Below are 26,887 nucleotides of genomic sequence, written 5' to 3'. Positions count from 1 at the left end.
CATCAGTTTAGTGTGACGTGAGGGCGGTGCCTCTTCTCAGTACCTCCTCCCAGGTGGTTCCTCCACCTAAGGCTGCCCGAGGTAGAAAAACAAAAGTCCCCCAAACAGAACAGAAATAGGACTCCTTGACTTTCAGATAAATGACAAGTAATTCCTAGTGTAAGGAGCTTTCCCTGGAAGACCCTCCACCCCGGTTTCCTGGCCGGGAGGGCCCGGGGCACCATGTTCAGGAAACCCTCAGCGGGGGTTCCGGAGTCCCTCGCTGACGCTCTAGATCTAGTCCTGCTCTTCTCGCCACCGAACCGTAGGCAACCTGGCGGCAGAGACCGCCTCGTACTTGTGCATTCCCCTTGGCACTTCACAAAATAATAGCGTTCCAAGAAATGCTTCCTGGTCACACGCAGGAGAAGGGACAGGTGGCAGCTCAGAGTGGTGAGGAGCCAGTGCCAACTCCACAGCTGGAAGGACCCCAGCGATCACTGCATTATTTTCCAGAGACTCTGGGAGTCGGTGACCGTACCCCCCGCCCCATCTGCTGACTGGAAACCCGCCTCGGGGGCAGAATCTTCTGCTCTGTCTTGCAGGCGACAGTGCTGCCAGGTGGCGTTGTGGTACCGCCCTGGGCATCCGGGTGGTGTTCGTTCTGTTTCTGCAAATCAAGAGTGAACTATGGCTCTCACCACCTCCCCGCTCTGGGCATTCACCACCCCTGTTCCAAGGAACTGCTAACATCGGACAGGGTCCACTTGGTCCTCCTGTGTGGACAGAACACACCACATGTCCCTGTCAGACTATCACATGTTCAAAGGGTTCTTTATTTGCACTCATCTGCTTGGGGTGGATGAAAACTTCAAGATTTGGCGAAAACGTCATTCTTTGAAGAGTATTATATTACGTAAGGCATTAAGAAGTTAAGAGCCCAGGCTCTGAAGACACTCTGTTCATTCAAGACTCAGGTGTGTCACTTACAGCAGTCACCTGACTGTGCCTCATTTCCTCGTGACTCACACCGGCCCAGCACCTTGTAGGTGCCCAGTCAGTGCGGGCGTTCTGAAGTTCAAACAGCACCACTGGGAAACTACGTACAGATTTCAGAGGTAGACACGGTACATCCTCACAGGTGGGGGGCGCTGGGATGGGTGTTCTAGATCACGGGGCCTGTGGGAACGAGTCTGAGGACGGCAGTGGAAGGGATGTCCTGGGGCGCCTGGAAGTCAAGGCTAAAGGAGCCCATCTCAGAATACAGTGACTTCTGGGCCCACAGAAGCGATTCAGAGGTTGGGGTAAGAAAAACAGCACCCCCACCACTCCCATGCATGCTGACCCTGACAGAGAAGGCTTCCCTCCACCCTGTGGGGAGACCCTCAAGATGGCAGAAAAAGAAAGAGCATCCTTTGATGAAAGAAGATGAGCCTAAATCGTGCCTCTGGCTCAGTCTCTCTCCCCTGATCACCAAGGAGAACCCGTTCCTCTCCTCTAAATGGATTACTGTTCACACTTGTCCCCTAAACACAAACAACGAAACATCTCCCCAGATGTACATTCAATGGAATTAAGTTGCCAGCAAAGGACTTTTGTTCCTCTGCTGCACTCGAATTCTACAATGTAAGAGTCAAAAGAGTACAACACATAAAAAGCGCCCGCAGCAAACACACCCACACCAGCTTTCCACGTTTCCTAAACTCAAAATTCACATTACAAGAGCAGATTATGAAAAAGCCATACTAGGAAATACAATGGCATATTTTCCTCTTCCTCAATGGAAGTCACAGCAATCATTAACATTTATTCATTGTTCTAATTTCCATTATCAAAACAGGAAATTTTGCCCTTGAGGTCACTCACAACTACATGATTATGCTGTGGCAGTAGCAGCATCCTTGGCAGTAGGACAAAGCTAAAAGCAGCTTGTTCCGTGTACAAAGGTACTGATCCAGAAAAATAGCCCAACAATAAGATCATTCACTATGACCAAGTCTCCTGGGAGGTCCTCAAATGCTTTACCGAGGGCATCCCGAATTCAATATACTCACAGCTGAGCGGGGCAGGGGGCACTTCTAGGTAGGAAGGTACCGCGGTGTAAGTCTCTACAAAATAAAAGAGAAAAGTTCCTAGCATTGGAACCCTTCTGCATTCCATAAACACGTCAGATAAACTAAGCAGAGTTTTCCAGGAGAAGAAATCAAAGTTACACACTTCAGTAGCTTCATCTGCTCCTAGAAGGTTCTTTTTCTGGATCACTTCAACAGATGGTTCTTTTCCAGGATCACTTCAACTCTCAACTCCTAAAAGCTAAGGATGGGGAGAAATGGCCATCATCGCCACGATCCAAGTCCCTCTGTGAGCAGAGACCGAAGCCTACTGGTGGCAGGCTCTGTATACCTCCCGGGTCTCCGTCAAGCTGGCCTGCTGGCTTCAGTAAGAGGAAGTCAGTAGCAGCAGAAGGTATGTTGGCCTGCTTTCGCGTTGTCCCTTTGCAACTGTGCACTCAGATTTGACTGGACAACTGCACAGTTTTAAGTATTTTTCCTTTCACAGAGTCATAAACCCTTCCTCTCGAATGATGTAAGTGTGACTATAAATTGCAAAAGGGTAAATTATTCTTTCATGAGAAATTTTAGTCCTGTTTCTATCACAGGAGGATTTCATGAATCGTAACACTCTGTAAAAGCTATTTCTAGTCTTGTTGCTTTACCAGTTGGTAAAACCTCCACAAAACTTTAATCAGCACCCAACTATATAACAAGCCTGTGCTTGTACCTGCGTTTGTGACGTAATAATGACCTCAGTTATTATTTGGGAGTTCGACTTTGGTTAAAGTGCATAGAAAAGGATAAGGGGAAAAGGGTAAGAAAGTACATTCTTTTTCTGCTTAAATTCACAAATGGCAGATTCACAGGGGCGGGAACAGAAACAGCAGGGCTCTTCAGAAACTCGAGAGTTTTAGACTGAGATCATGGAACGCCAAAATGTCCTTTCTGACCTCTTCTTTTTAGTTAAATTGAATGTCTTCTGGTTTTCGTACTGTTAATCCCATTTTAAAGATTCAAGGATTTGTATGTTCTTGGGAAAAAAAAGAAGGGAAAAAAAAGACCATATTGGACACATTCATCTTAGCAATTTCCAACAAAATGAGAAACCTGATCTGAATCTACTCTTGACTTTTACCAGACTTTTAGGTAGCTTTAGTTTATGACAAGATCACAATTCCTCTTCCCAGTTCCTAACAGCCAGACTGTTTCAAATTCCCAAGCTAGAAGTCCAAAACCTCATGCTGTACAATTTGAGTGAGTGTCTGCAGGCTTCCTCTGCAAGGGAGCCAGGATGACACCAGCATTCTTCTCCTCACTCTCATAGCTATACAAATCATGCTTTTCGATATATTCTCGGACAAGGTCTGGTACCAAGTAGCGAACACTCTGGCCCCTTCTGAGGGCTCGCCGGATCTTTGTGGATGAGATGTCGTTGGTGACCCATTCATTCACCAGGTGGATGTTGTTCCGGTGTTTCCACAGCGTGTCTGACTCGTAGATGAACTTCTGAGCATCATTTCCAGCCCGAGTAATACATATGAGCCCGTAGTCTCCCACAATTTGGGTGATATCCTCACTCTTCCACAGATTGGGTACAGCAAAGGACTCCAATAAATCTGCCCCACACAGCAGCTTTATCTTGGGCACATCTGGGAAGAAGAAGAAAACACAGTTTCAGGGTCTGCTTGGCTAATAATCCTCTGCATCAAAATGAACACAATAATGTGTCTTTCTGGCTACTGGGTTCATAGTTTTGATCAGAGTCAAACTTTCAAAAGAGATCTAGGACACCACAGAAGTTAAGGACCACTGCAGGAGAAATAAGCTCAAAATGCCTCTTCCTCTCCTTCCCTGCCCCTCCCTTCGCAAAACCAACAATGGGGGTTTTCTGGGCGCTCACACATACTGAATATGAAATGAAAATACAAAGGGTGCTTGCTCAGCTCTAGAATCTTATCTACTCTAGTTGGTAAGTGTTGATGAAACAGACCTTTTGGTTTTGGCTCTAGCAATTTCTTTGGGCTAATATCTTGTCTTTGTTCAGCCCACTTCCTTTTCTGTCCGGGCCTTGCCTGCATAGGTGCGTCCTGCTGGTGATCACAGCTCCCAGCCTCCAGTTTCTCCTGATGGTGTCTACAAAATAACAAAGCAACAGAACATTTCTCTTCTCACAACATTCAACTAAAATTCTGTCTCTCTGGAGATGCCCAAGAGCCTCAGACCCAAAGTTAAAGCTGTGTGATATTAACAACCTTTAACCACAGGAAGAATGCTGACCAGTACCGCCAGATCGTCATGGACGCTGGCCAGCGGTGCTGGGGACTGGCTACTAGGAACAGGAAGCAAGGAGACCCTGGGAGCACAACAGATGGTGGCTATGATTATGCGAAGCTTTATGTGTGTGTCATAATAACAAGAGCTAACATTAGTTATTTATTATGTGCTAAGCACTACACTAAGTCCTTTGCATGGATCATTTGATTACATCTTTTCAACAACCCATGCCATAAATATTATCGCTATTATTATTCCCACAGTGGAGGGAACTGAAGGCTTAGGCTGCAACTCGAGCTTGTGGTGGACTCCCGGGACACAGAAGTCATTCAATAACAATCTGATTGAGTGAATGGTTTGGTTATTATAAAGCAATTATTTTATGGCCCATTATTGTCAGAATTATTATCCCCATTAAGAGAGGAGAACTCCAATTTGCCCAAGGCCATTTTTTTTTTTTAAAGTAGGCTCCACACCAAACACAGAGCCCAGTGTGGGGCTCGAACTCACGACTGTGCAATCAAGAGCCGAGCCGAGATCGAGAGTCAGATGTTCAACCAACTAAGCCACCCAGGTGCCCCTGCCCAAGGCCATTTAGCTTATAAGTAGCAGAGCCAGTATCTGAGCCCCAGCAGTCTGGTTCCAGAGCCCACACTCTTGACCACTGAAGGGTGTGGCTTGAACTAGTAATGGAGAATCACAAGGCCAAGGATAAGGTCCTAGATGGGACAAGCGCCTGAAGCCTAAAAGGAAGGGACCACAGGCAGGACTTGTGTGTAGCTTTCTTCTGGAGCGGCAGCAGGAGGCCCCTGTGTTACAACCGCGGACCTACCCAGGACACATAAGCTGCAGTTCGGGAAGCCACGGGCGGTCCTTTGTGGCCTGACTCCCTCCCCTCTTGCGCAGCTGAGTGAATATGTCACGGACAGTGAGGCTGCTGTGGCGCCAGAGGGCGAAGGCGGGGTAAGGTGGGCGTGCAGAAGCCTGGTGTCTGACATAAGAACTGCTGTCCAGGAAGACAGCAGACTCTTTTTCCCTGCCAAGCCTGAAGTCCCTCTTCCTAAGCGGCTGTGCGGCACAGTGTCTGCGGGCTTGGGTGTCCAGTCCTGCCCTAAACACAGTTCCCAGAGGTCCTTGCAGCATGTTCTCAATGTGACAGAGATTCTGCTGATGAGATCCTCTCACGAGAAACTCAGAAGGAAGAAGGAGGCAGACGCCATCTTTCTGAAGGCATGAGCGTGGTGGCCAGACTCCATATTCCACTGTCCAACCTTAGGAGACCGGGACAAGTGAACAGCAGCATTTGTGGTGGCAGAGGAAAAAAGAGCTTCCTGAACGCTGACTGCAGCTAACGAGGTATGACCTTGGAACAGACCCTAGTTCCCTGCCACAAGCCCCTTAACACTTCTGCACAAGCACCTAAATACCTTTCTGCTTTTGGGGCACCTGGGTGGCTCAGTTGGTTGAGCATCTGACTCCTGATTCTGGCTCGGGTCATGATCTCAGGGTTGGGGCTTCAAGCCCCACAGCTGGCTCTGCGTTCAGCGGGGACTCTCTACTCCTCTCCAAACTCGTGCTCTCCCGCTCTCTCGCTCTCAAATAAACAAACAAATAAATAAAATCTTTAAAAAAAGAAAAAGCAAAAACCACTCAGACTGGTTCCTATTTCCTGTTGAAATCCTAACTGATATGCTCAGAACCAGAGGGCTCAGAACTCTAAGAGCAGCCATTACACAGGAAGGTTTTTTAGAAAGCTCTCTGATACTTAAGATAGTATTAAGTAATAATTAGGTGTCCCTCACTGCAGTTTCTGAATCCTCACCTGGAACTGCTTCAAAGGAGTGAACACAGAGATCTGGTCACGGAAGCAGCACATAAAATCAGGGCCACCCATGACCAAGCACCAAGGCTTCTCTCGCTTAAATTACCTGCCTCTCTCCTTTATACTTAAGAAGATATACGACAAAGTCTGAACAACTTTGCCTTTCTCATCTGGGGCACAGACAGGCCATGCAGGCTTCTCTGTGTATCCTCTCTCGTAGAGATACACATAGTAACAAGCGCGCAAACAGCTCAAAACACAGGAAAGGCATAAAGTCTAAGGAACCCTTGAGCTCTGCTGCTGCGCTCCACACCCAAGAATTAACCACAGGCCGGAAGCCCTCCCCATGCAAGTCAGTTTGCAAATCTGCATTTCACAGACACAGGCAGCACCGGAACATGGCCAAAAGTGCCCAACTCATCCCGCAGAACTGACAAAGCCGACTTCGCCGTGAATACCTTAGCACCTTCGCCGTCTCTACCCACTCCTTCTGAAGACTCTCCCAGGTGTCAACTTCCACCCATTCTGAATTCTTGGTGGCGAGTTCTGCCATGATAACTCGGTGGTGGGCAGAGATGAGTCCTTTCTTCTTATATGCATCGCCAACAGGAGAGATTATGCCTTTGATAACTCTGTATTTTCCTGGATGAAGAGTCAGATTTGATGTGAGGTGTAACAAGTTCAATTTTATGCACAGGAAATATTATCATCAATATGGTTTTATAACAGACCCCCTCCTTTCCAAAACAGGGATTGTTTCATTCATACATTCATTTATAAACGAAGTGAAACAGAAGATAAAATTCACCATCTTAAGTGCACGGTTCAGGGGCATCGAGCACAGTCACGCTGCCATGCAGTCCTCACCACTGTCCGTCTCCAGAACTTTCTCATCTTCTCCAACTGAAACTCTGTCCCCACGAAACACTAACTCCCCATTCCCCACACAATGCACATTTTTATATTGCCAAATTGCCTTGTAAAAAGCCTTAATCGATTGTACTGGCCACCTACAGCGTATAGAAGAGCGCATTTCTCCCCAATGTCTGATAATTGACACTATCAAGTTTAAACATTTTTGTCGATGTGATGGGCAAAACAGATTTCATCTTTTTCTCTTAGTCCCCTGATTATTAGGATTATTAGTGAGTGTGAGCTCCCATCCATCAATCTAACAGCATACGAATGATCACTTATGTAACAAAACATATTACGTAAGGGAGGAAGTAAGTTTTCCTCAACCCTCCTCAGGTCCCTGGCTGGCTCCGAAACACTGAACTGACAAAGACAGAAAAACAGAAGAAAATGTAGACATTTATTTATGTGACATGGTGCCTGCATCAGGAAATGAAGACTCCAAGAAAGAGCTAAACCTGAGTGGTCTTATGCCAGTTAGTGAAGATGGACCGGCCCCGAGACATGTGATAGGGCAGAGTACGAGGTCAAGTGCGTAAACTCGGGGAAATTCAGCACGCACCGTTAGTTTGGATTCTTCCCGGCATCGCTCTGCCCTTAGCAATAAGGACACTCCTCTGCTCCCCGAGTATGGAGGGGACCCCTCACATCAGGATTTTATGAGCTGCTTCAGGGGAGAGTGGCGGGGAGGAGGTGAGAGGGACCTTCCTGATTCTGCCATTTTCTTCAAACTCCTTCAGCTTAAAATACCCAACACGCCACAGCGCCGTATTTTGGGGTAGTGCCCTGGCCACTGTTCCTACCTGTTCCATTCAGGTAGTCCTTGGCCAGCTCAAATAGCCGGAGGTGCATGTTGGTGATAGGATTAAAAGAACCACAAGCGAGGAGAACCACTTCTGTCTTCTCTGAATTGTCCATGCTAAGAATTTGAAGTTGTTGATCTGAGTGGAAAACTCTGACACTTTGCTTGTGGTCTGCAAAGGAAGAAGGACAAAAGGTCAGTTCTAGGTCTTTGCACGTCCTTCCACCTTCCAAGTGGATGGACCAAGCCCTGTGGCTTCAGTGATAAAGACAGCCCCATTCTCCACCTTCCTTTTCAGGGTACGTTGGCAGCTCCTGCTGCACAGGGATAGGATCTCCTCTCCCCTCTTTGTGACCTGCTTTGGACAAAACGATGTGGCAAACATGACAGTGTGCTGGTTTTGAGCCAGGCCTCTGAGGCTTTGCACAGCTCCACACTCTTCTGGACGCCTGCCTCGGCCATGAAAACAAGCCGGGGCCAGCCTGCTGGACGATGACAGACTGCGCGGGAGAGAGCCTGGCCTCCTGCTGACGGACAGCCAACCACATCAGCTCCGCGGCGGGGGCCATCCGGCACCGGCCAGACCACAGACGACACGCTCAGACACACAGGCAGGCCCCGGCGAGATCAGCCGAGCTGGGCTTACATTGACAAACCCACAAGCGGACCCTCCACTCATGAGCGAAGAATGTTCGTTTGCTCACTGCCGAAGTTCTGTGATGCACGACTGTGGTCACAGTTAACTGACACAATGACATTATCAACTACCAAATAGATAGGACTCCCTGACAACCTGCCCTTCAAAACAGTGGCCTGGGGGCGCCTGGGTGGCTCAGTCAGCTGAGCGTTTGGTCATGATCCCAGGGTCCTGGGATTCCAGGGTCCTGGGATCAAGTCCCATTTGGGCTCCCTGCTCAGCGGGGAGTCTGCGTCTCCCTCTTCCCCTCCCTCTCCCCCTGCTCATCCTCTCTCTTTCTCTAATAAGTAAATTCTTTAAAAAAATATTAAGAGTAAAATTAGGAATGCACTTCTTCATTGTTTCCTAGCATCCAACACTACTGTTGAAAGTCTAATGCCATTCTGACTCCTATTCCTTTTTTTAAGATTTTTTTTTAAATTTTATTTATTTATTTAACAGATGGAGATCACAAGTAGGCAGAGAGACAGGCAGAGAGAGGAGGAAGCAGGCTCCCCGCTAAGCAGAGAGCCCGATGCGGGGCTCAATCCCAGAACCCTGGGATCATGACCTGAACCGAAGGCAGAGGCTTTAACCCACTAAGCCACCCAGGCGCCCCTCCTATTCCTTTTTTACATGATTTTTTTTCTTTTTGGCAGGTTTGTGGGAGGTCCTCCTCATCCCCAGTGCCTCAAAGTGGCATAATGTGGCATCTTTGTGGGGGTCTTTTTCATTCCTTGTGCTGGAGTCAGTTGCAAGGGTTCCGAATGCCACTCTGGCATTTTGACTGGAAGGCAGTTGAGACCCTGCAGGCTCAAGAGAAACTTTTGCCCTGCCCTGACTTACATACAAGAATCTAAATTGGGGTCTTCCCCACAATAAGGGTCATTAGCAGAGATAAATTTCATCTGAGAGACCCATCTGTATGGCAGGACAATCCTCTAATGACCAAACATCCGCTCTTCCTGCTGCTCTGAGGCACATTCCTTTCCTCTGGAGCCCCAGACCCCCGCTCCCCTCTCAGTGCAGAATGACATAATGTGCCTCATTCTGCCTGACTGCCTTTGGAATTTCCATGTCTATGTGGATTCCCCATATTTACTCCATTAAATTTGATTTTCTCCACTTAATCTTTCTCATGTCAATCTGATTCCTAGTTCCCTAAGCTAGAAAGGCTGGAGAGGGAAGGAATTCTTGCTGACACAATAAACCTTTCTATCCCCTGAGTCAAACAACTCAGTTCCGGGTTATCTTTTTTTTTTTTTTTTTTAAAGATATTTATTTATTTATTTATTTGAGAGAGAGACAGAGAGAACATGAGCGAGGAGAAGGTCAGAGAGAGAAGCAGACTCCCCGTGGAGTTGGGAGCCCGATGCGGGACTCGATCCCAGGACTCCGGGATCATGACCTGAGCCGAAGGCAGTCGTCCAACCAACTGAGCCACCCAGGCGTCCCCCGGGTTATCTTTTTTGATCAACACTGCTTACTAACCATCAAAAAATAGTTTTGTTGTTATAAAGTTTTAAAAAATATTCTTATACATCCAAATTTTGTTTCAAAGTAATCGTTCTGAGAGCTTATAAATATAACTCCAGTGATGCCAAATTGCTGAAAGCAATTTTGGGAACTTTGGGGAATGACTTGTAACGGTCAGAGTATTTTTTTTTTTTAAAGATTTTATTTATTTATCAAAGAGAGAGAGCGAGCACAGGCAGACAGAATGGCAGGCAGAGGCAGAGGGAGAAGCAGGCTCCCCGCCGAGCAAGGAGCCCGATGTGGGACTCGATCCCAGGACGCTGGGATCATGACCTGAGCCGAAGGCAGCCACTTAACCAACTGAGCCACCCAGGCATCCCAAGGTCAGAGTATTTTTATAATTAACATAGAACTACAGTAAATGGCAATACACGGTTGTATGACACTTTTTGACATATAAAATGCTTTCGCACACATGATCATTTAACTTTCACCACGCAAACACAAAAAAATTTGGCCAAAGTCATTTAACTTGTTACAAAATTAAGCTACTGTTAGATATTTCATTTTTCTTCTACCAGTTAATGGTAGAAGTTAATCTTCTACCATTGGACATTCTAGTTTTTCAGTATAACGACATCTCAGAGAAAAAAATGGGTTGAAAACAAGCTGGAAATTAAGACTATACAACACCTTGCAGTGTACTTCTCAGACTGGCCAGTGCTCGGAAGACCCGTGTCAGGACCATTCATTTGCAGTCCACTAGTGTTCAGACCCAAGTGCTAGGGTGACCAACGCACTTCTGCTCAGATTCTATGCCAGGAGGTGGCAGAACCAGGGCGGGCATCTCGGGTTCCTGACTCCTAGACTCTCTCATCAAGATGAAAAACACAAGGGTGCCCAGGTGGCTCAGTGGGTTAAGGCCTCTGTCTTCAGCTCAGGTCGTGATCTCAGGGTCCTGGGATTGAGCCCTGCATCAGGCTCTCTGCTCAGCGGGGAGCCTGCTTCCCCCTCTGTCTCTCTGCCTGCCTCTCTGCCTCCTTGTGATCTCTGTCTGTCAAATAAATAAATTAAAAAAAGAAGAAGAAGAAAAATGCAAGATACACGGAGCTGTGCAAAATGGAAATGAGCCCTCCTTGCTGAGGAGCTGAGGAATGTGAGGCATTGAGAACCCCTGAAGCTCTCTGAGCAATGGAATGACCACAGGGTTCTATATAAACAACCACTTTAGAAAAATAAGAAGATGTGGGCATTTAAAACCTTCATTTGGGGGGGGTGCCTGGGTGGCTCAGATGGTTAAGTGTCTGCCTTCATCTCAAGTCATGATCCCAGGGTCCTGGGATTGAGTCCCGCATTGGGCTCCTGCTCAGTAGGGACCCTGTTTCTCTCCCTGCGTCTCTCATGAATGAATAAAATCTTAAAAAAAAAAAAAAAAAAAAACCCTTTATTCGATTTTACCAACTTAACCAAATCACTTCATTATGTGTCTTCTGTCTCCTCATCTGTCACATAGAGACACTGACAACCAATTCCAGTTACTCTGAGGATTTACTCTGATCAATGGCAAAGTGCTTAGCATACTGCCTAGCAGAGTGTAAAAATAAGTGCTAGCTGTTATTTGGGAGGAAAGTGACAATACTGATGATGGTGATGCTAGGGGATTACTTGGAAAGGGCAAAACAAGACAGAAAGGCCAGTTGAAAGTCATGAGTGCCAGGTACCTGGGTGGCTCAGTTGGTTGGGCATCTGCCTTCAGCTCAGATCATGATCCCAGGGTCCTGGGATCGAGTCCCGCCTCGGGCTCCTGCTCAGGGGGTAGCCTGCTTCTCCCTGCTCCTGTCCTCTCACTATCTCTGTCTCACTCTCTCCAATAAATAAATTAAATCTTAAAAAAAAAGTCGTGAGTGCCTTAATTTAAGTAGACAGTGAGAATGGAAATAAGAAATATTTATTCAATAAACATTTGAGGTCTTCTCCCAACAAAGCATATTGGTAGGGATCAGGGGGACACTAATGTTGCTAAGAAAAAAAGGACAGAAAGGTCGGTAATGTTCCATACAGAATTTTTTTTTAGAAAGTGTTGATTCGTAGGAATAACGTCCTACCTTTCCATTTAGGCCTAAGGATGATGCCAGGGATCACTTGAGGCTCGTTCCCACTCCTCCCATTCCCATCCCCCAATTCCATACAAAATGCCTATGGTATGACGGGGTGGTGGTAAATACATCTCCAAGAATATTCTAGGCCCTCAGGGAAACCAGGGTAACTGGCTAGCCCCGCCCACCTCAAGTTTCAGGCACCACTCCTCTCCCGCCACCTCCCCCGCGCACCCCAGGATATTGAGCTGTGAGCAGCAAGGACAATAAAGCTAAGAACAGGAGGTATGGGTCCCCAAGGGAGCTGCCTGCTGTTCAGGGAAGGACAGAACAAAGAGCTTGGGGCCCTTCCCTAACCTTAGGGATGCACTCAGGTTTCCAGGACCTCCCCAGCAGACCGGCTGGGGAGGGGGCTCAGGGAAGCTGATCGCTCAGCTAAAGAAAGCTTTCTCCCTGGTCACATTCACAACGCATCTCAAATATCCAGTTCGGTTCTATTAATTCCCCGTGAACGCAGCCAACTTGAGCTCGGACCTTCCAAACCACAGAAGAATTAAGCTACAGTGAGCGTCCATCTGGATCACTGCAGGGTACCAGAGTACTTGCACTGGGAAGGGGAACACGCTGGGGACAGATGGGTGAAGAAGTGGTTTGGGAGCTCTAACAGGGCTGCTCTGGATCCTGTGTCTTGCTCCAGGAGCACAACAACCAGCGTCCCCATGATTCACTTCTGTCTGGCCCACACAGCGTACCGCCTGCACTGCTGGCTGCCGAGATCGTACCGGCTCAGGCTGTAAGTGTCCCTCCCCAGCTTGCGATGACAAACAGCCCATTTCTTCCTGAGACAGTCTCAATGTTTAACTAAAATTTATTTTCAATTTTTAAATCATTTTATAAAAAACTGAAGTATATTTGACATAGTAATTACTGACTTTAAATTTTAAAAACTGACATGTAAACATTAATGGAACATTTTGTAAACATTAAGCCAGTTTTTAAAATGTTAACATTTAAAAAAATAGTTTACTGTCTTTTCTTGTCATCTCATAAATGCTCAATATGATTAAATCTATGTTGGCTGACTGTTAAAATAATGGGATTGACTTAACAACTGATCAGAATTTATACCCCTGAAAAGATGCTATTCCTTCCAAAATAGTCACATTAAGCCTATAACTATATCTTAGTTATAACAATGTGCCATTGCCAGTCCAGGAGTATATTTTTAAATTTGTGTGTGTGTGTGTGTGTGTTTGTGTGTGTGTGTGTATGCTTTCAGTGGAGATAAATCTTTGTGTTTGGAGGGTAGATTTGATTTCTACAAATACCCTAAGGTCTTTCAGTGCTAAACCTGATTAGTAAAATAATCAAGGTAAATAATACAATTTACGGTGAAAAGAACTTATTAGTTATTGTGAAAATTTTCTTATATGCATGGAAACTATGTACACGTAATCTCAAAAGAATTTCAAAAATGAGCAGAAACAGCAGCCTTCATGTGGTTGTATAAGCTGTGGTTGGTGGGTTTACTGAGTCACGCTCACTGCGACCAGTCTGACCAGAGATAGAGCAAGCACAGCGAGATAGAGCAAGCACAGCACAGAGGCGTGGTTGGTTAGGACTCTTGGCCCTGGTTCACAGGTCTAGCATGGTTGCTTCTTGGTACTTGTCCTTGGACAAGACGTTTCACCATTCTGAGTCTTGGTTTCCTCATTAATAAAATGGGGAACCACAGTCCCTACCTCATAGCGTTTTGTGCATATTTTTAAAAAGATGTTATTTATTCATTTATTTGGGAGAGAAGAGAGAGTCCGAGCGTGGGGTCGGGGGGAACAGAGGGTGACGGAGAGAACCTCAAGCAGGCTCCCGGCTGAGCACGGAAGCTAACATGGGGCTTCATCTCGAGGCCCTGAGATCACGACCGGAGCCGAAACCAAGAGTTGGATGCCCAACCGAGCCACCCATGTGCTCTGGATTTTATGCTCATTAAATGAGAAAGTGAATAAAAATGTTTGACACATTTGTCTACGAATGGTGAGTATTAATTTTTACTATTATCTGTGGGTTGTCTTACAGCATTAACTGACAGTCAGTCATGGTAAAGGAACGAAGGTTAAAGGTTCCTAAGAGACCAAGGACACCTTGCTGGCTTGGTCAGTTAAGCATCTGCCTTCAGTTCAGGTCATGATCTTAGGGTCCTGGGATCGAGTCCCGCATCAGGCTCCCTGCTCAGCGGGGAGCCGGCCTCTCCCTCCCCCTGTGCTACTCCACCTGCTTATGCGCGCTGTCTCTCTCTGACAAATAAATAAATAAAATCTTAAAAAAAAAAAAAAAAAAAAGATTCCTGAGAGACCGGTATCAACAGCACCTGGTGCCCAGCAGGAGCTCAATGATCAGCAGCTATCGTTCGCAGGACCGTATGATTAGACATAATTTGCTCTAATGGGATGATCGCAAGTCATCTTTATTGTGTTTAAAACTTTACTTCCACGGTTTGACGTAACGTTATGAAACAGAACCTAAAATTTATTTTTTAACGTTTTATTTATTTGAAAGAGAGAGAGCACAAGCTGGGGGGAAAGTGTCTGTCTGAAGGCAGACACTTAGCTGACTGAGCCACCCAGATGCCTCCCAAATTCGGTTTCTTTAAGCCATTCTATCACTGAAGAAAAAATGTAAATTGTAACTCCATCTGTCCCATGCAGACAGGTGACCGTGTTCTTGTTTGGGACCACCGCTCTGGGCCTCCAGTTGTTTGTTCTGCTAAGGTAAGCTCTCTCACCAGCTAGCCCCATTACCTAGCAGCTCGGCATGACTGTCTTACCTCTGGAGATGGCTGGGGTGTGCTCGGAGATTCCCGCTCTGTGTTTAACCACGGCCTGCCCCATTGTTTTTGCCACTATTGTCAATGGTAGTCACCTGCTTCACCTCTTTGAAAAGTCAAAAATCTCAATGCCAAAAGGATACCGGGGAATAGGGCAGGCTGAGTTTGACTTAACACAATTTCTTCTGGTACAACAGCCATTAAATGGGAGACAATGAAGGCACCAACGTTTCAAACCTTGGATGCCCTAGAGACCAGTCCTGACAGCCTCGCATGAGCTAACGTCTGCAGGGCTGAGGGTGACACAGGCATATGTGACCAGATTATGACTTGATACATTATTTTAGATTCTATGGAGGACGTTAGTCTTGGCAAAGAGTCAGCTAATAGTTGGACAAATGAAGCAAATGCCATTTGACACATTCAAAATAAAAAAATTGCAGCTCTAAAAATGTGGAAATCCTAAAACAATCTGAAAACCAAGAATCCACGTGACAAGAAAGAAAGGGAAACTGTGACACTCACTGTAATTAGTCTAATTTAAACTTGCCCACATCTGTCCTAGGAGTTTTGTGCGCAGTAAGGCCTATTTCCAGAAGGCCAGAATTTCCACAAGATATTTTTCTCACAAAAATACCCAGTTAACATGAATTTAAGAGATGGTAAGCATCATTTGTGCAGCGACTGTAAATATGAACAACTCTTCTTATCACTTGTAAGCTGCTTTTGCACTATTAACTTACAGTTATGGTAAAGGAACCAAGGCTTTTTTTTTTTTTTTTAAGATTTTATTTATTTATTTGACAGACAGACAAACAAGTAGGCAGAGAGACAGGCAGAGAGAGAGGGGGAAGCTGGCTCCCTGCTGAGCAGAGAGCCCGATGCGGGGCTCGATCCCAGGACCCTGGGATCATGACCTGAGCCGAAGGCAGAGGCTTTAACCCAATGAGCCACCCAGGCACCCCAGGAACCCAATGAGCCAACCAGGCACCCCAGGAACTCTTAAATGAGTTGCCTGGAGCCAAATGAACCTCAGGCCAGAATTAGGATAAGAATTCAATGGTTAGTGCCACCTGGTACTGTGCTTAGAGGGCAAATTTCTTCTAACAATTGATAAATTAATGTATGACCCAGTGTATTGATTTCAGGCCCACATCTTCCCGATACTGCAGGCAACCTCTCCTTACCAACCTGGTTGGCAACATCATCTTTACTTTCTTCACAATTGGTAAGTAGGCATTTATCAAGCACGTACTAAGTGCTTATTATTTACCAGACATTGCCAAAACAAAACTGGGTTAATACAGGACTTCCCACTCTTCTGAAGCTCAGACTGAAACTTAAGAAAAAATTCACATTTAAAATTCAGGTGAAAGGGACACCTGGGTGGCTCAGTTGGTTAAGCAGCTGCATTTGGCTCAGGTCATGATCCCAGGGTCCTGGGATCAAGTCCCACATCGGGCTCCTTGCTCGTCAGGGAGCCTGCTTCTCCCTCTGACTCTGCCTGCCTCTCTGTCTGCCTGTGCTCACTCGCTCTCTCTCCCTCTGTCTCTGCAAATAAATAAATAAAATCTTTAAAAAATAAAAAATAAAATAAAATAAAATAAAATTCAGGTGAAGGAAATTTTTTATAAGTTCCTTAGTAACTGTTTTGGTTGTCCTAAAATTTAAGTATGAGGGGGCGCCTGGGTGGCTCAGTAGGTTGAGCCATTGCCTTCAGCTCAGGTCGTGATCTCAGGGTCCTGGGATTGAGTCCTGAGTTCCCCCCCCGCCCCCCCGCCTACTTCTGATCTCAAAAAATAAATAAATAAATAAATAAATAAATAAATAAATAAAATCTTAAAAAAAAGGTTTTTTTAGCAGCGCCTGGCTGGCTCAGTTGGTGGAGCATGTAACTCTTGATCTTGGGGTTGTGAATTTGAGCCTGTGTTCAGTGTAGAGATTCTTAATAAAATAAAATCTTGAAAAAAAAGTTTAGGGGTTCCTAGATGGCTCTGATGGTTAAGCGTCCAATTCTTGATTTCAGCTCAGGTCGTGATCTCAGGGTCATGAGATTGAGCCCTCCATCTGCTTCTCTCTCTCTCCCTCTGGCCCTCTACCACTGCACACATTCTCTCTACAATACATAAACAAAACTTAAAAAAAAAATCTTAGATGGGGCGCCTGGGTGGCTCAGATGGTCAAGTGTCTGCCTTCGGCTCAGGTCATGATCTCCCGGTCCTGGGACTGAGTCCCACATCAGCATACCTACACAGTGGGGAGTCTGCTGCTTCTTCTCCCTCCAGCTCTCCCCTCCACTTGTGATTACTTGCTCTCGTTCTCTCTCTCAAATGAATAAAGAATAATTAAAATCTTTAAAAAAAAATTTTAAAAATCAGGGTACCTGCGTGGCTCAGTCGTTGAGCGGCTGCCTTCTGCTCAGGTCATATTCCCAGGGTTCTGGGATCAAGCCCCACATCGGGCTCCCTGCTAAGCAGGAAGTCTGCTTCTCCCTCTCTCACTTTCCCCTGCTTGTGTTCCCTCTCTCATGGTGTCTGTCTCTGTCAAATAAATAAAATCTTTAAAAATAAATAAATAAATGAAATAAAATAAGGGAATCGTGAAAAAAGGAGTCAGTTGTTTTTCCGTCTCTGTCAAATAAATAAAATCTTTTTTTTCCTTTTTAAAATTTTATTTTATTTTATTTACTTGACAGAGAGAGAGAGATCACAAGTAGGCAGAGAGGCAGGCAGAGAGAGAGGGGAAAGCAGGCTCCCCGCCGAGCAGAGAGCCTGATGTGGGACTCGATCCCAGGACCCTGAGATCATGACCCGAGCCGAAGGCAGAGGCTTAAACCCACTGCACCACCCAGGCGCCCCCAAATAAATAAAATCTTTAAAAATAAATAAAGAGGGGCGCCTGGGTGGCTCAGTGGGTTAAAGCCTCTGCCTTCGGCTCGGGTCATGATCTAAGGGTCTTGGGATCAAGTCCCGCATCGGGCTCTCTGCTCGGCAGGGAGCCTGCTTCCCTTCCTCTCTCTCTGCCTGCCTCTCTGCCTCCTTGTGATCTCTGTCTGTCAAATAAATAAACAAAATCTTTAAAAATAAATAAATAAATAAATAAAATGAGGGAATCGTGAAAAAAGGAGTCAGCTGTTTTTCTTCTTAAAGATTTTATTTACTTGTTGACACAGAGAGAGCGAGCACACAAGCAGGGTGAGTGGCAGAGGGAGAGGGAGGAGAAGGCTCCCCACTGAGCAGGGAGCCCGATGTAGGGCTCAACACCAGGACGCTGGGATCATGACCTGAGCCGAAGGCAGACGTCCAACTGACTGAGCCACCCAGGCACCCCGCAGTCGGTGTTCTTATCACCAGCAATGCCAATAATAAGAAAACAACCCATGTCAAAGGAAAACCTTAGCCTGGCAAGGTTTTGAGCATCTGTGTCCCCCGGGAGGGAAGGGAGGAAACATCCTCTGTTTGGTTTGCATTCAAGAATGGATTTCTGAGATAATCACAGCCAGTGAACAGACAGTTCTGCTCTCCTTCTAGGTTTCACTGTGCTGCTGACGCATATGGAACCAGTCCCGCAGGCACTGAAGAAGATGTTTGCTCTATTCGGTGTGGGATCCTTTGGGGAAGGAGCCTGTACCGTGGTGTTAACAGTTTTGGCAACTGACTGTGTGTGTTTTTATTTTTTTTCATTAATTTTTTTTTTAACATTTTGTTTACTTATTCGTCAGAGAGAGAACAGCAGGCAGAAGGGGAAGCAGGCTCCCCGCTGAGCAAGGAGCTCGATGCTGGACTTGATCCCAGGATGCTGGGATCATGAACTCAGCCACCCAGGCACCCTGTGTGTATTTTTAAATACTGAATTTCTCAAGGGCTCACCTTAATCTGAAAGCGTGTCTGTATATAATAAACCATCAGTATTCAATATTTATTTTCTCCTCACACTAAAAATAGAGATATGTAGATACAAAATTCCTAATTAGACACATGTCACATTTAAAACATATCATCAGGGGGTGCCTGGGTGGCTCGGTGGGTTAAAGCCTCTGCCTTCGGCTCGGGTTGTGATCCTGGGTCCTGGGATTGAGACCCACATCGGGCTCTCTGCTCAGCGGGGAGCCTGCTTCCCTCTCTCTGCCTGCCTCTCTGCCTACTTGTGATCTCTGTCAAATAAATAAAATCTTAAAAAACAAACAAACATATATCATCAGGGAAGTTTAAAAATTCCATGAAAGATTTTTCTTTCTGTGGATAAAATCTACTTTGCTAGACTAAAAAGAAAGAGGTGGAGGAAGAGAAAAGATAAGCCATCAACCAACAGCAGAAGTGCGGGCCTGTACGTGGCGCGGAGAGCAGCAAGCACCATCTCTTGCTAAGCTGGTGCCACTGTTTAAATCCTTTGGCAAAAAAGTTGTAAATATAGGTTCCAACCAAAGACAAGTTTTTCTCACAGTGCTTTTTCTTCTCGAATACAGGAAAAAAACGACCCCTGAACTTTACTACTTGTCTGTGCTGCTGTCAGTGAGCAGCTTAGTTTCTGCAGGTAAGCAAACATCCCAAGTAGCCTCTCCTTGTCAGAGGCTTCGAGGAAGTCCCTGCTCAGCTAGAGCTGTCACAGCGCAAGAGAAGCCTGGTTCCTCCTAAAGCAAGAGCTCCACGAAGCAAAGGAGTAAAAAGCCATCCTTTTCACAGGATTTCCAATCCATTTAATTAGATCCCGTGCTTCATCCCACAGTGCTTTTCTCCAGCCTGGCGCTAAGCTGGCTGGTTAGCGTGGCCTGCGCACCACCAGACGCTAAACCAATGGTCTGACGCTGGCACGTGAGCCCTCCAGTCTCCTGCCTCACACAGATGGCTCGCTGTGGGCAAGCAGGAGCTCATCTCCTACCCTGCTACTCTCGAGTGAGATGGTCAGCTGACATCAGAGCTACGAAAACAGGAAGCACACCAAAACCAGTCATCTGAAAGAAAGGTATCGATTAGCACTGACAATGGAGAAAAAGGAACAGTTCAACCCAAATCACCGAACTGACAACACTACCAAATTCACCCCACATAAAGATACTCTATTAAATACTTTCAAGATCATGACATTGACTTTCTGAACCTCTGTTTTTGTTTCGTGAAACTATTACCGTCAGCTGGATGGATAAGCACTGAGAAGGAAGAAGTAAAATTAGATCTTAGTAATGAACAAAGGTTTAGGTTTAATTTTAGGAGGCTAAAGGGATTCAGATGGTGTATTCAAACAATTTGTTCTTTAAAAATGTAGTGGGAAATTTTAGAGTAAAAATAACCACAATCTCCTCTACACAGGTGACACAATCTTCTGCATCTTGACAGTCAAAGCTGTCCAGAGAAAATAACTAAGTGACCCACATAATGTTTGTCTTCTTTTCCTGTGAGGTAGTTTAAGTAGGAGCTAGGTCATCACAGATGCTCTTAACGTTCTGAGGAAGTGAAGACAACTCTATTTCTTTTCTTTTTTTTTTTTTTTTTTAAAGATTTTGTTTATTTATTTGTCAGACAGAGATCACAAGTAGGCAGAGAGGCAGGCAGAGAGAGAGGAGGAAGCAGGCTCCCTGCTGAGCAGAGCCCGATGCGGGGCTTGATCCCAGGACCCTGGGATCATGACCCGAGCCGAAGGCAGAGGCTTTAACCCACTGAGCCACCCAGGCGCCCCGACAACTCTATTTCTTGAGAAAAAGAACTACCTATTGGCAGGAAGGTCACATTCAATATACACATCTCCCAACACATCACCTGGGTGGCTCAGCCAGTTAAGTGTCGAACTCTTGGTTTTGGTGCAGGTCATGATCTCAGGGTCATAAGACGGAGTCCCGTGTCAGGCTCCCCACTCAGCACAGAGTCTGCTTGGATTTCTCTCTCCCTCCCTCTCTCTCTGCCCCTCCCTGCTGCGTACTCCCTCTCTCAAGTAAATAAATCTTTTCAAATAAATTAATTTAATTAAAAAAAAATTCTCCAGATTCTCTGAGAATTCCCTGGCTGGCTCAGTTCGTAGACCTTGAAACTCTTGATCTCCGGGTTGTGAGTTCAAGCCCCACATTGGGCACAGAGCTTATGTTTAAAAATAAATTAGATAGGGGCGCCTGGGTGGCTCAGTGGGTTAAAGCCTCTGCTTTCAGCTCAGGTCATGATCCCAGGGTCCTAGAATCGAGCCTCACATCGGGCTCTCTGCTCTGCGGGGGGCCCGCTGCCCCCTCTCTCCCTCTGCCTACTTGTGATCTCTGTCAAATAAATAAATATAATATAAATATATATATAAATTATATTTATATATAAATAAATATATATTTATATTTATGTATATTATATAAATATATTTATATTTATATATAAATAACTATAAATATTATATTTATTTATTTATAATATTTAATATTTAATAAATATTATAAATAATATTTATAGTTATTTAATATTTAATTAATTAATTAATTAATTAATTAATATTTAATAAATATTATATTTATTTATTTATTTATGTCAAATAAATAAATATAATATAAATATATATATAAATTATATTTATATATAAATAAATATATATTTATATTTATGTATATTATATAAATATATTTATATTTATATATAAATAACTATAAATATTATATTTATTTATTTGACAGAAAGAGACACAGCAAGAGAGGGAACACAAGCAGGGGGAAGTGGGAGAGGGAGAAGCAGGTTCCCAGCTGAGCAGAGAGCCCAATGCGGGCCTCAATCCCGGACCCTGGGATTATGACCTGAGCCGAAGGCAGACGCTTAATGACTGAGCCACTCAGGTGCTCCTTATGATATTCCTTTTTTAAAAAAAGAAGAAAAAAAGGCAGACACTAAAAAAAGATTTTGAGAGAGAGCGAGAAAGCGCATACGCGCGGACAGACACACATACACACATGGGCACAGACAGATGCACATACACAACAGTGGGGGTGAGGGGGTAGGGCTTCCCTGACGTGGCTCTGCTGGATCCTAGGACCCTGAGAACATGACCTGAGACAAAGTCACATACTTAACTGAGGAAGCCACCCAAGCACCCCTTCCCCACTTTTTAAAAGTTTGTTTATTTTAGTAATCTCCACACTGAATGTGCGGCTCAAACTCACAACATTGAAATCAAGAGATGATGTCTTTCTCACTGAGGCAGGCAGGCACCCATACCATCCCTTTTTCAAACAAACATAAGAAAACTAAAGTGGAAAGAGATTGACTAGCTTGCTCAAGATCTCATAGTTCGTGTAACTACCTTGACACTAAAATTCAGCTTCCCTACCTCGCTGGAGCAACCTGCGCTCTCTGGGCTCCCATTCCAAGTCCAAGTCTCAACGTCCTAAAATCCTCCAGCTGCCGAGTAGCATTGATCTGGTTTCCCAGTTACGACTCCCAACTCTGAAGTTATGCCCCCCGGTGCTCTCTCCAGTGTCTACTTACTTAACATGTTATTCCTATTTTCCCAGTTTCTCCTCTTCTCTCCCCACACACCTTCAGAGCCTGGGTCCTGTCTCTGTTTGACAACTGGAACCCAAACCAATTTCTCTTACTTCTGCACTAGGAATATTTTTCATGATCCATTAACTCTAAACAAGAATCCAAAGAGCACCCCCAGCAAAGCAGCGCTGAATTGGATCAAGTCACTGAGAAAGATCCGGCAAACAGAATGTGTGGATCCGGTAAGGCCTGTCCTCCACAGCTCCTGTGACTGCACACGCTAAACCAACACGAATGCCTGAACAGAACAACACATTATCCTCAGAATCAGGGGAAGGAGGGGCGTCTGGGTGGCTCCGACGACTGCGCGTCTGCCTTCAGCTCAGGTCATGATCCCAGGGTCCTGGGATCCAGCCGGCATCGGGCTCCCTGCTCAGCGGGGAGTCTGCTTCTCCCTCTGCCCCTCCCCCTGCTTGCACTCTCTGTCTCTCTCTCTCAAATAAATAAATAAAATCTTCCTTTAAAATAATCAGGGGAAGCACACAATGAGCAAATGTCTATTTAGCAAGTTCTTCCATTGGTGAAACAAGTGTATTTTTTCCGTTGTGTCTGGCACTGACCCCATTTGTCACTGAGAGTCCTGCATTACTCAAAGCGACACGACCACCTGGCCACACGTATCCACACAGCAAAAATCGGAGACGATCCCGCTAACACAGCAGTCCGCTTACTTTCACACAGGAGAGGCTGCGACCCCGGGGGCGTTCTGCAAGGTACCGCGACTAATCCAACGGTGACAACGGGTTTCTCCAAGTTGGGCTGCCGCAGCAGTCTCCCCTCCAAACTGTAACTCTGAAAACCAACGTTTTGGTAAGAAGTCCGAAATCCTACAATGAGAAGGGGCAGAAGTCATTCTTTTATTTATTTTTTTTCTTTTTTAAAGATTTTATTTATTTATTTGACAAAGAGATACACAGGGAGAGCAAGAACACAGGCAGGGGGAGTGGGACAGGGAGAAGCAGGCTCCCCGCCGAGCGGGGAGCCCGATGTGGGGGCTCGATCCCAGGACCCCAGGATCAGGACCTGAGCCCAAGGCAGACACTTAATGACTGAGCCACCCAGGCGCCCGCCCCCCTGCAGAAGTCCTTCTTCCTGGCGGACCCCCAGGGTAACTCGAGCTGGAAGTCTGTCTGGGGTGGCTGGCATCGACTTGGCCCGAAAGCCCACGTTCTCGGAAACCATTCTGCCGTCAACCCTGAGGTTGACCCGAGGGCTCGGGACTCAAGGAGCGGGGCCGGGAACAGCTGGGGAACCGGCGGCCGCCCCGCTTTAAAAGCGCTGCCCGGCCGACGGCCCGCAGGTCCTCGCGGGCCGTGAGCTCCCAGCGCTCCCAGGAAAGGGCACTTGGGTCTCCACGGATTTGGAAAGACGGATTTCCCAGGCGTGAGAAGTCTTTCCGAAAATGGAACACTTCCTCCTCCGCCCCTCCCCCCTCCGCCACGCTCAAGAAACTTCTAGAAAGGATTTTTTTTTTTTTTCCCCTCAAGGGGAATCACCTGTTCAGAGGGCCGAGGGGAAATTACCGAGGTTCCGGCTCCACAGAAAGTTGGGAAGAATGAAGGCGCGAGACTCCTGCCCCCAACTGGAATATGACCTCGCCTCGGGGACCGTTATATCCGCCCCTCCAAGACTCCACCATGTTGGACTCCCTCAAGTTCGCGACAGAGAGGCCTGCGCGTACTCCCCGAGAGACTGGTTTCTCAGGGGTCTCAGCCAGGGGGCTTACCACGTCCTCAGGGTCGACCCGCCCGAAGTCCTCCCGGAGACGACCCGCCTCCCGGACGCCGGACAAGGGAACACCCGTGGCTGCACCCTCATTGGCTGCTGGGGGCCGGAAGTGCATGCATCCTCCGGAAGTGCTCCGACTGCGAGCGTCCGCCCGGCCAGGACCCTCAGGTAGGCGGGGCCCCTGACCCCGATCTCTGGGACCAAGGCTGTGGCGCAGGCCGAGGGGGGCCCCTGGGGGCCCAAGGGGGTTGTCCGGGTTCGGGTCTGGGAGGTCCGCAAGAGTTTCGGGGGCGGGGGTTCATGGCGACCTCTGGCGGCTGCCGGGGCCTAGTCGAGCGCGGCCGCCGCGGGACCCAGGTGCCGGAGCTCCAAGTTCCGCCATGGACACGGGGTTTGCGGTGGTGGCCGGAGCTGCTCGCTGTCGCGTCCCCCTGGTTCAGGTCCGTAGCTGCTCACGTCCAGCCGGGAAAACGTGTGCTCTCCGCCCTCCTCTTACCCGGGCTTCTGGCTTTGACAGCCGCGCTGTGGCCTCGTGGAGGTGCAGGGTTTTCCTCGGGAGCCCCCGCAGCCTCGCTAGGGGACACCTCCGCAAGGATGCCCTGCCCGAGGCGCCCTCGAGAGAGGAAGCGGCGTCCGCCCCTCCCCGCCCCCCTCCGCCGTCCCCCGTGGTGTCTTCCTAGAAAGAGAAGGGTGCGCGTCGCCCGCGCGCTGCTCGGGGCGGGGGGCAGTTGCCCGGACTGCTGGAGGCCGGTCTCCGGAAAGTAAGTGAAACTCCTTGTCCCTGGCTCCCTGTTTCCCTGCCAGCTCCACCTCCAAGGGGTTTGCACTCTGAGCCTCTCGTGGTCCTGATGAACCACTTCGCGTTCCTCAAGTGTAGGACTCTCAGAGCTTCAGCGGCGGGCGGCTTCGGCACTTTGGGACCGGCCAGCAGTGTGCAGAGTTCGAAGTCCTGAGAGGCAAGGTGGGCAGGCAGGGAGCCCCTGATCCGCTCCAGGTGGCCGGTTTTGAGGGCTGTTGCGGCGGTTTCTGGGAAAGCTGCACCGCCTTTGTCGGAGACTAGGTGGTGCCAGCGAGCTAATCTTCCTGGGATAAATTTCAGATAACGGGCGGCACCAGGTTAAGGCTTTCAGAGGGCCCCCATCTTCCCCTGAAATTTATGTAAAATAGTTTCACCTCCCTAAAATATCTGGTGCCTTTATACCCTGTATCCGGTTACTGAGTATCTGTTCTTTTTTTAGGGCTGAGGATGCTAAAAGGAGACGTCAGACTCCTCTGCCAGAGTTTATAGTCTGGGGGGGGGGGGACAGACAGACCAGTAAACAATGTGCTGTAATGAAATCACGTATAAGTTAAGGCGGAAATAAGTGCTGAATGGAGAATAAGATGTGAAATGTCGTGGAAGAAGCAATCGGCTCTCATTATTCATATACTGCTTATTGATCCAGTACTTTACTCTCTGTCCAGCATTATGCTGGATGCTGATGTATAAAGAAGAAGTGGGGGCATCTGGGGGGCTCAGTCAGTTAAGCATCTTCCTTTGGCTCAGGTCATGATCCCGGGGTCCTGGGATCAAGCCCTGTGTGGCTCACTGCTCAGCAGGGAGCATATTTCTCCCTTTCCCTGACCCCCAGCTCCTGCGATCCCTCTAACTCAATAAATAAAACCTATAAAAAAAATAAAAAGTAAAACCCCTACTCAAAAATAATTTAGTGGGCGCCTGGGTGGCTCAGTGGTTAAGCCGCTGCCTTCGGCTCAGGTCATGATCTCAAGGTCCTGGGATCGAGTCCCGCATCGGGCTCTCTGCTCAGCAGGGAGCCTGCTTCCTCCTCTCTCTCTCTGCCTGCCTCTCTGCCTACTTGTGATCTCTCTCTGTCAAATAAATAAATAAAATCTTTAAAAAAAAAAAAAAGAGAGACAAAAATAATTTAGTGATTGGGAAGGAACCAAGAAAGGAAGCTGAGCCTTGAGATAGACCTTGAAGAATGGATTACCTTGGCTTGATAAGCAGAAAAAAAAATGGCTCAAAAGAGAAGGTAAAAATGTGTGGCAACTTTTGAAACAGCAAGTAGTGCTTGCTTCAGCAGCATATACACTAAAATTGAAACAGCAAGTACTTCAGTGTGGTTAGACTGTAGGAAATTGAGCCCGAAAAAATACTTTTTAGGTTTGGCTTTACTTTTACTGGAAAATTCAACAGCTATAAAATAAAGTTTAATTGTATCTTTCCCAGGAAGAATTATATATGAAGCATAGCTATAATAAATTATGTGCAATAAATTATACTTCTGGCTAACCTATTATACGTGAAATTACAATTCTGGCTATAATGTAGTTCATTTATATTTACATATCTTTAATCATTGTAGATAAACCAATTTTATTTTATTTATTTTTTTTTTTTAAGATTTTTATTTATTTGACAGAGCGAGACACAACGAGAGAGGGAGCACAAGCAGTGGAAGTGGGAGAGGGAGAAGCCAGCTTCCCACTGAGCAGGAAGCCCAGAACCCTGGGATTATGACCTGAGCTGAAGACAGCCGCTTAACTCCTGAGCCACCCAGGCTCCCCAATAAGCCAATTTTAAAAGATACAGTAGTAAGAATAGATTTTCACTGGTTATATTCTATTTTGAGTGTAATGTAAGGAATCCCTGTCATTGAAGTTCACATACCAGATCATCTGCTAATGATGATAATAGGATGATAATAGGAATAATCATAGGAATAAATGATAATAGGA

The 26,887-nt window shown here is 46.6% G+C and overlaps 2 protein-coding genes and 1 long non-coding RNA gene across 9 annotated transcripts in view; 2 read left to right on the top strand and 1 right to left on the bottom strand.

Annotated features, from left to right (window-relative positions):
* Positions 1-796: 796 nt before the first annotated feature.
* NMNAT1 (nicotinamide nucleotide adenylyltransferase 1) lies at positions 797-24,263 on the bottom strand. Of its 6 annotated transcripts, none has more exons than XR_006601657.1 (6): positions 8,133-8,558; positions 7,848-8,018; positions 6,588-6,771; positions 4,024-4,166; positions 2,197-3,682; positions 797-2,087 (listed from the first exon to the last, which is right to left on the bottom strand). XR_006601657.1 is itself a non-coding variant. In XM_004741525.3 (6 exons), exons 1-6 carry the CDS (start codon positions 24,261-24,263, stop codon positions 3,270-3,272), a joined length of 1,149 nt encoding a protein of 382 aa, XP_004741582.1. In that variant the 3' UTR covers positions 797-3,269. The 6 variants fall into 6 exon arrangements, 5 of the variants coding, with proteins under 5 accessions (XP_004741582.1, XP_012904681.1, XP_012904683.1 ...); XM_004741525.3 differs by lacking the exon at positions 8,133-8,558 and adding exons at positions 23,092-23,212; positions 24,147-24,263 and having other exon boundaries at positions 797-3,682; XM_013049227.2 differs by lacking the exon at positions 8,133-8,558 and adding exons at positions 23,092-23,247; positions 24,147-24,248 and having other exon boundaries at positions 797-3,682.
* On the top strand, positions 13,736-18,580 carry LOC123387297. The gene is made up of 4 exons (XR_006601658.1): positions 13,736-14,128; positions 14,800-14,862; positions 16,067-16,146; positions 18,449-18,580. It is a non-coding gene; the product is annotated as an uncharacterized LOC123387297 (long non-coding RNA).
* LZIC (leucine zipper and CTNNBIP1 domain containing) overlaps positions 24,254-26,887 on the top strand; it is a 14,089-nt gene continuing 11,455 nt past the window's right edge. Inside the window, exon 1 of one of the 2 annotated variants that reach the window (XM_013049236.2) lies at positions 24,254-24,316. In XM_013049236.2, coding sequence (XP_012904690.1) covers positions 24,262-24,316 — 55 coding nt within the window. In that variant the 5' untranslated portion in view covers positions 24,254-24,261. Of the gene's footprint in view, positions 24,317-24,996; positions 25,052-26,887 lie in introns of those variants that run through there. The other variant, XM_045063712.1, reaches the window with a different exon arrangement.

Source organism: Mustela putorius, unplaced genomic scaffold, assembly GCF_011764305.1.
Source record: "Mustela putorius furo isolate JIRA1106 unplaced genomic scaffold, ASM1176430v1.1 tig00003853_pilon_pilon_pilon, whole genome shotgun sequence".
Lineage (NCBI taxonomy): Eukaryota > Metazoa > Chordata > Mammalia > Carnivora > Mustelidae > Mustela > Mustela putorius.
This window is presented reverse-complemented; position numbering and strand designations above follow the sequence as displayed.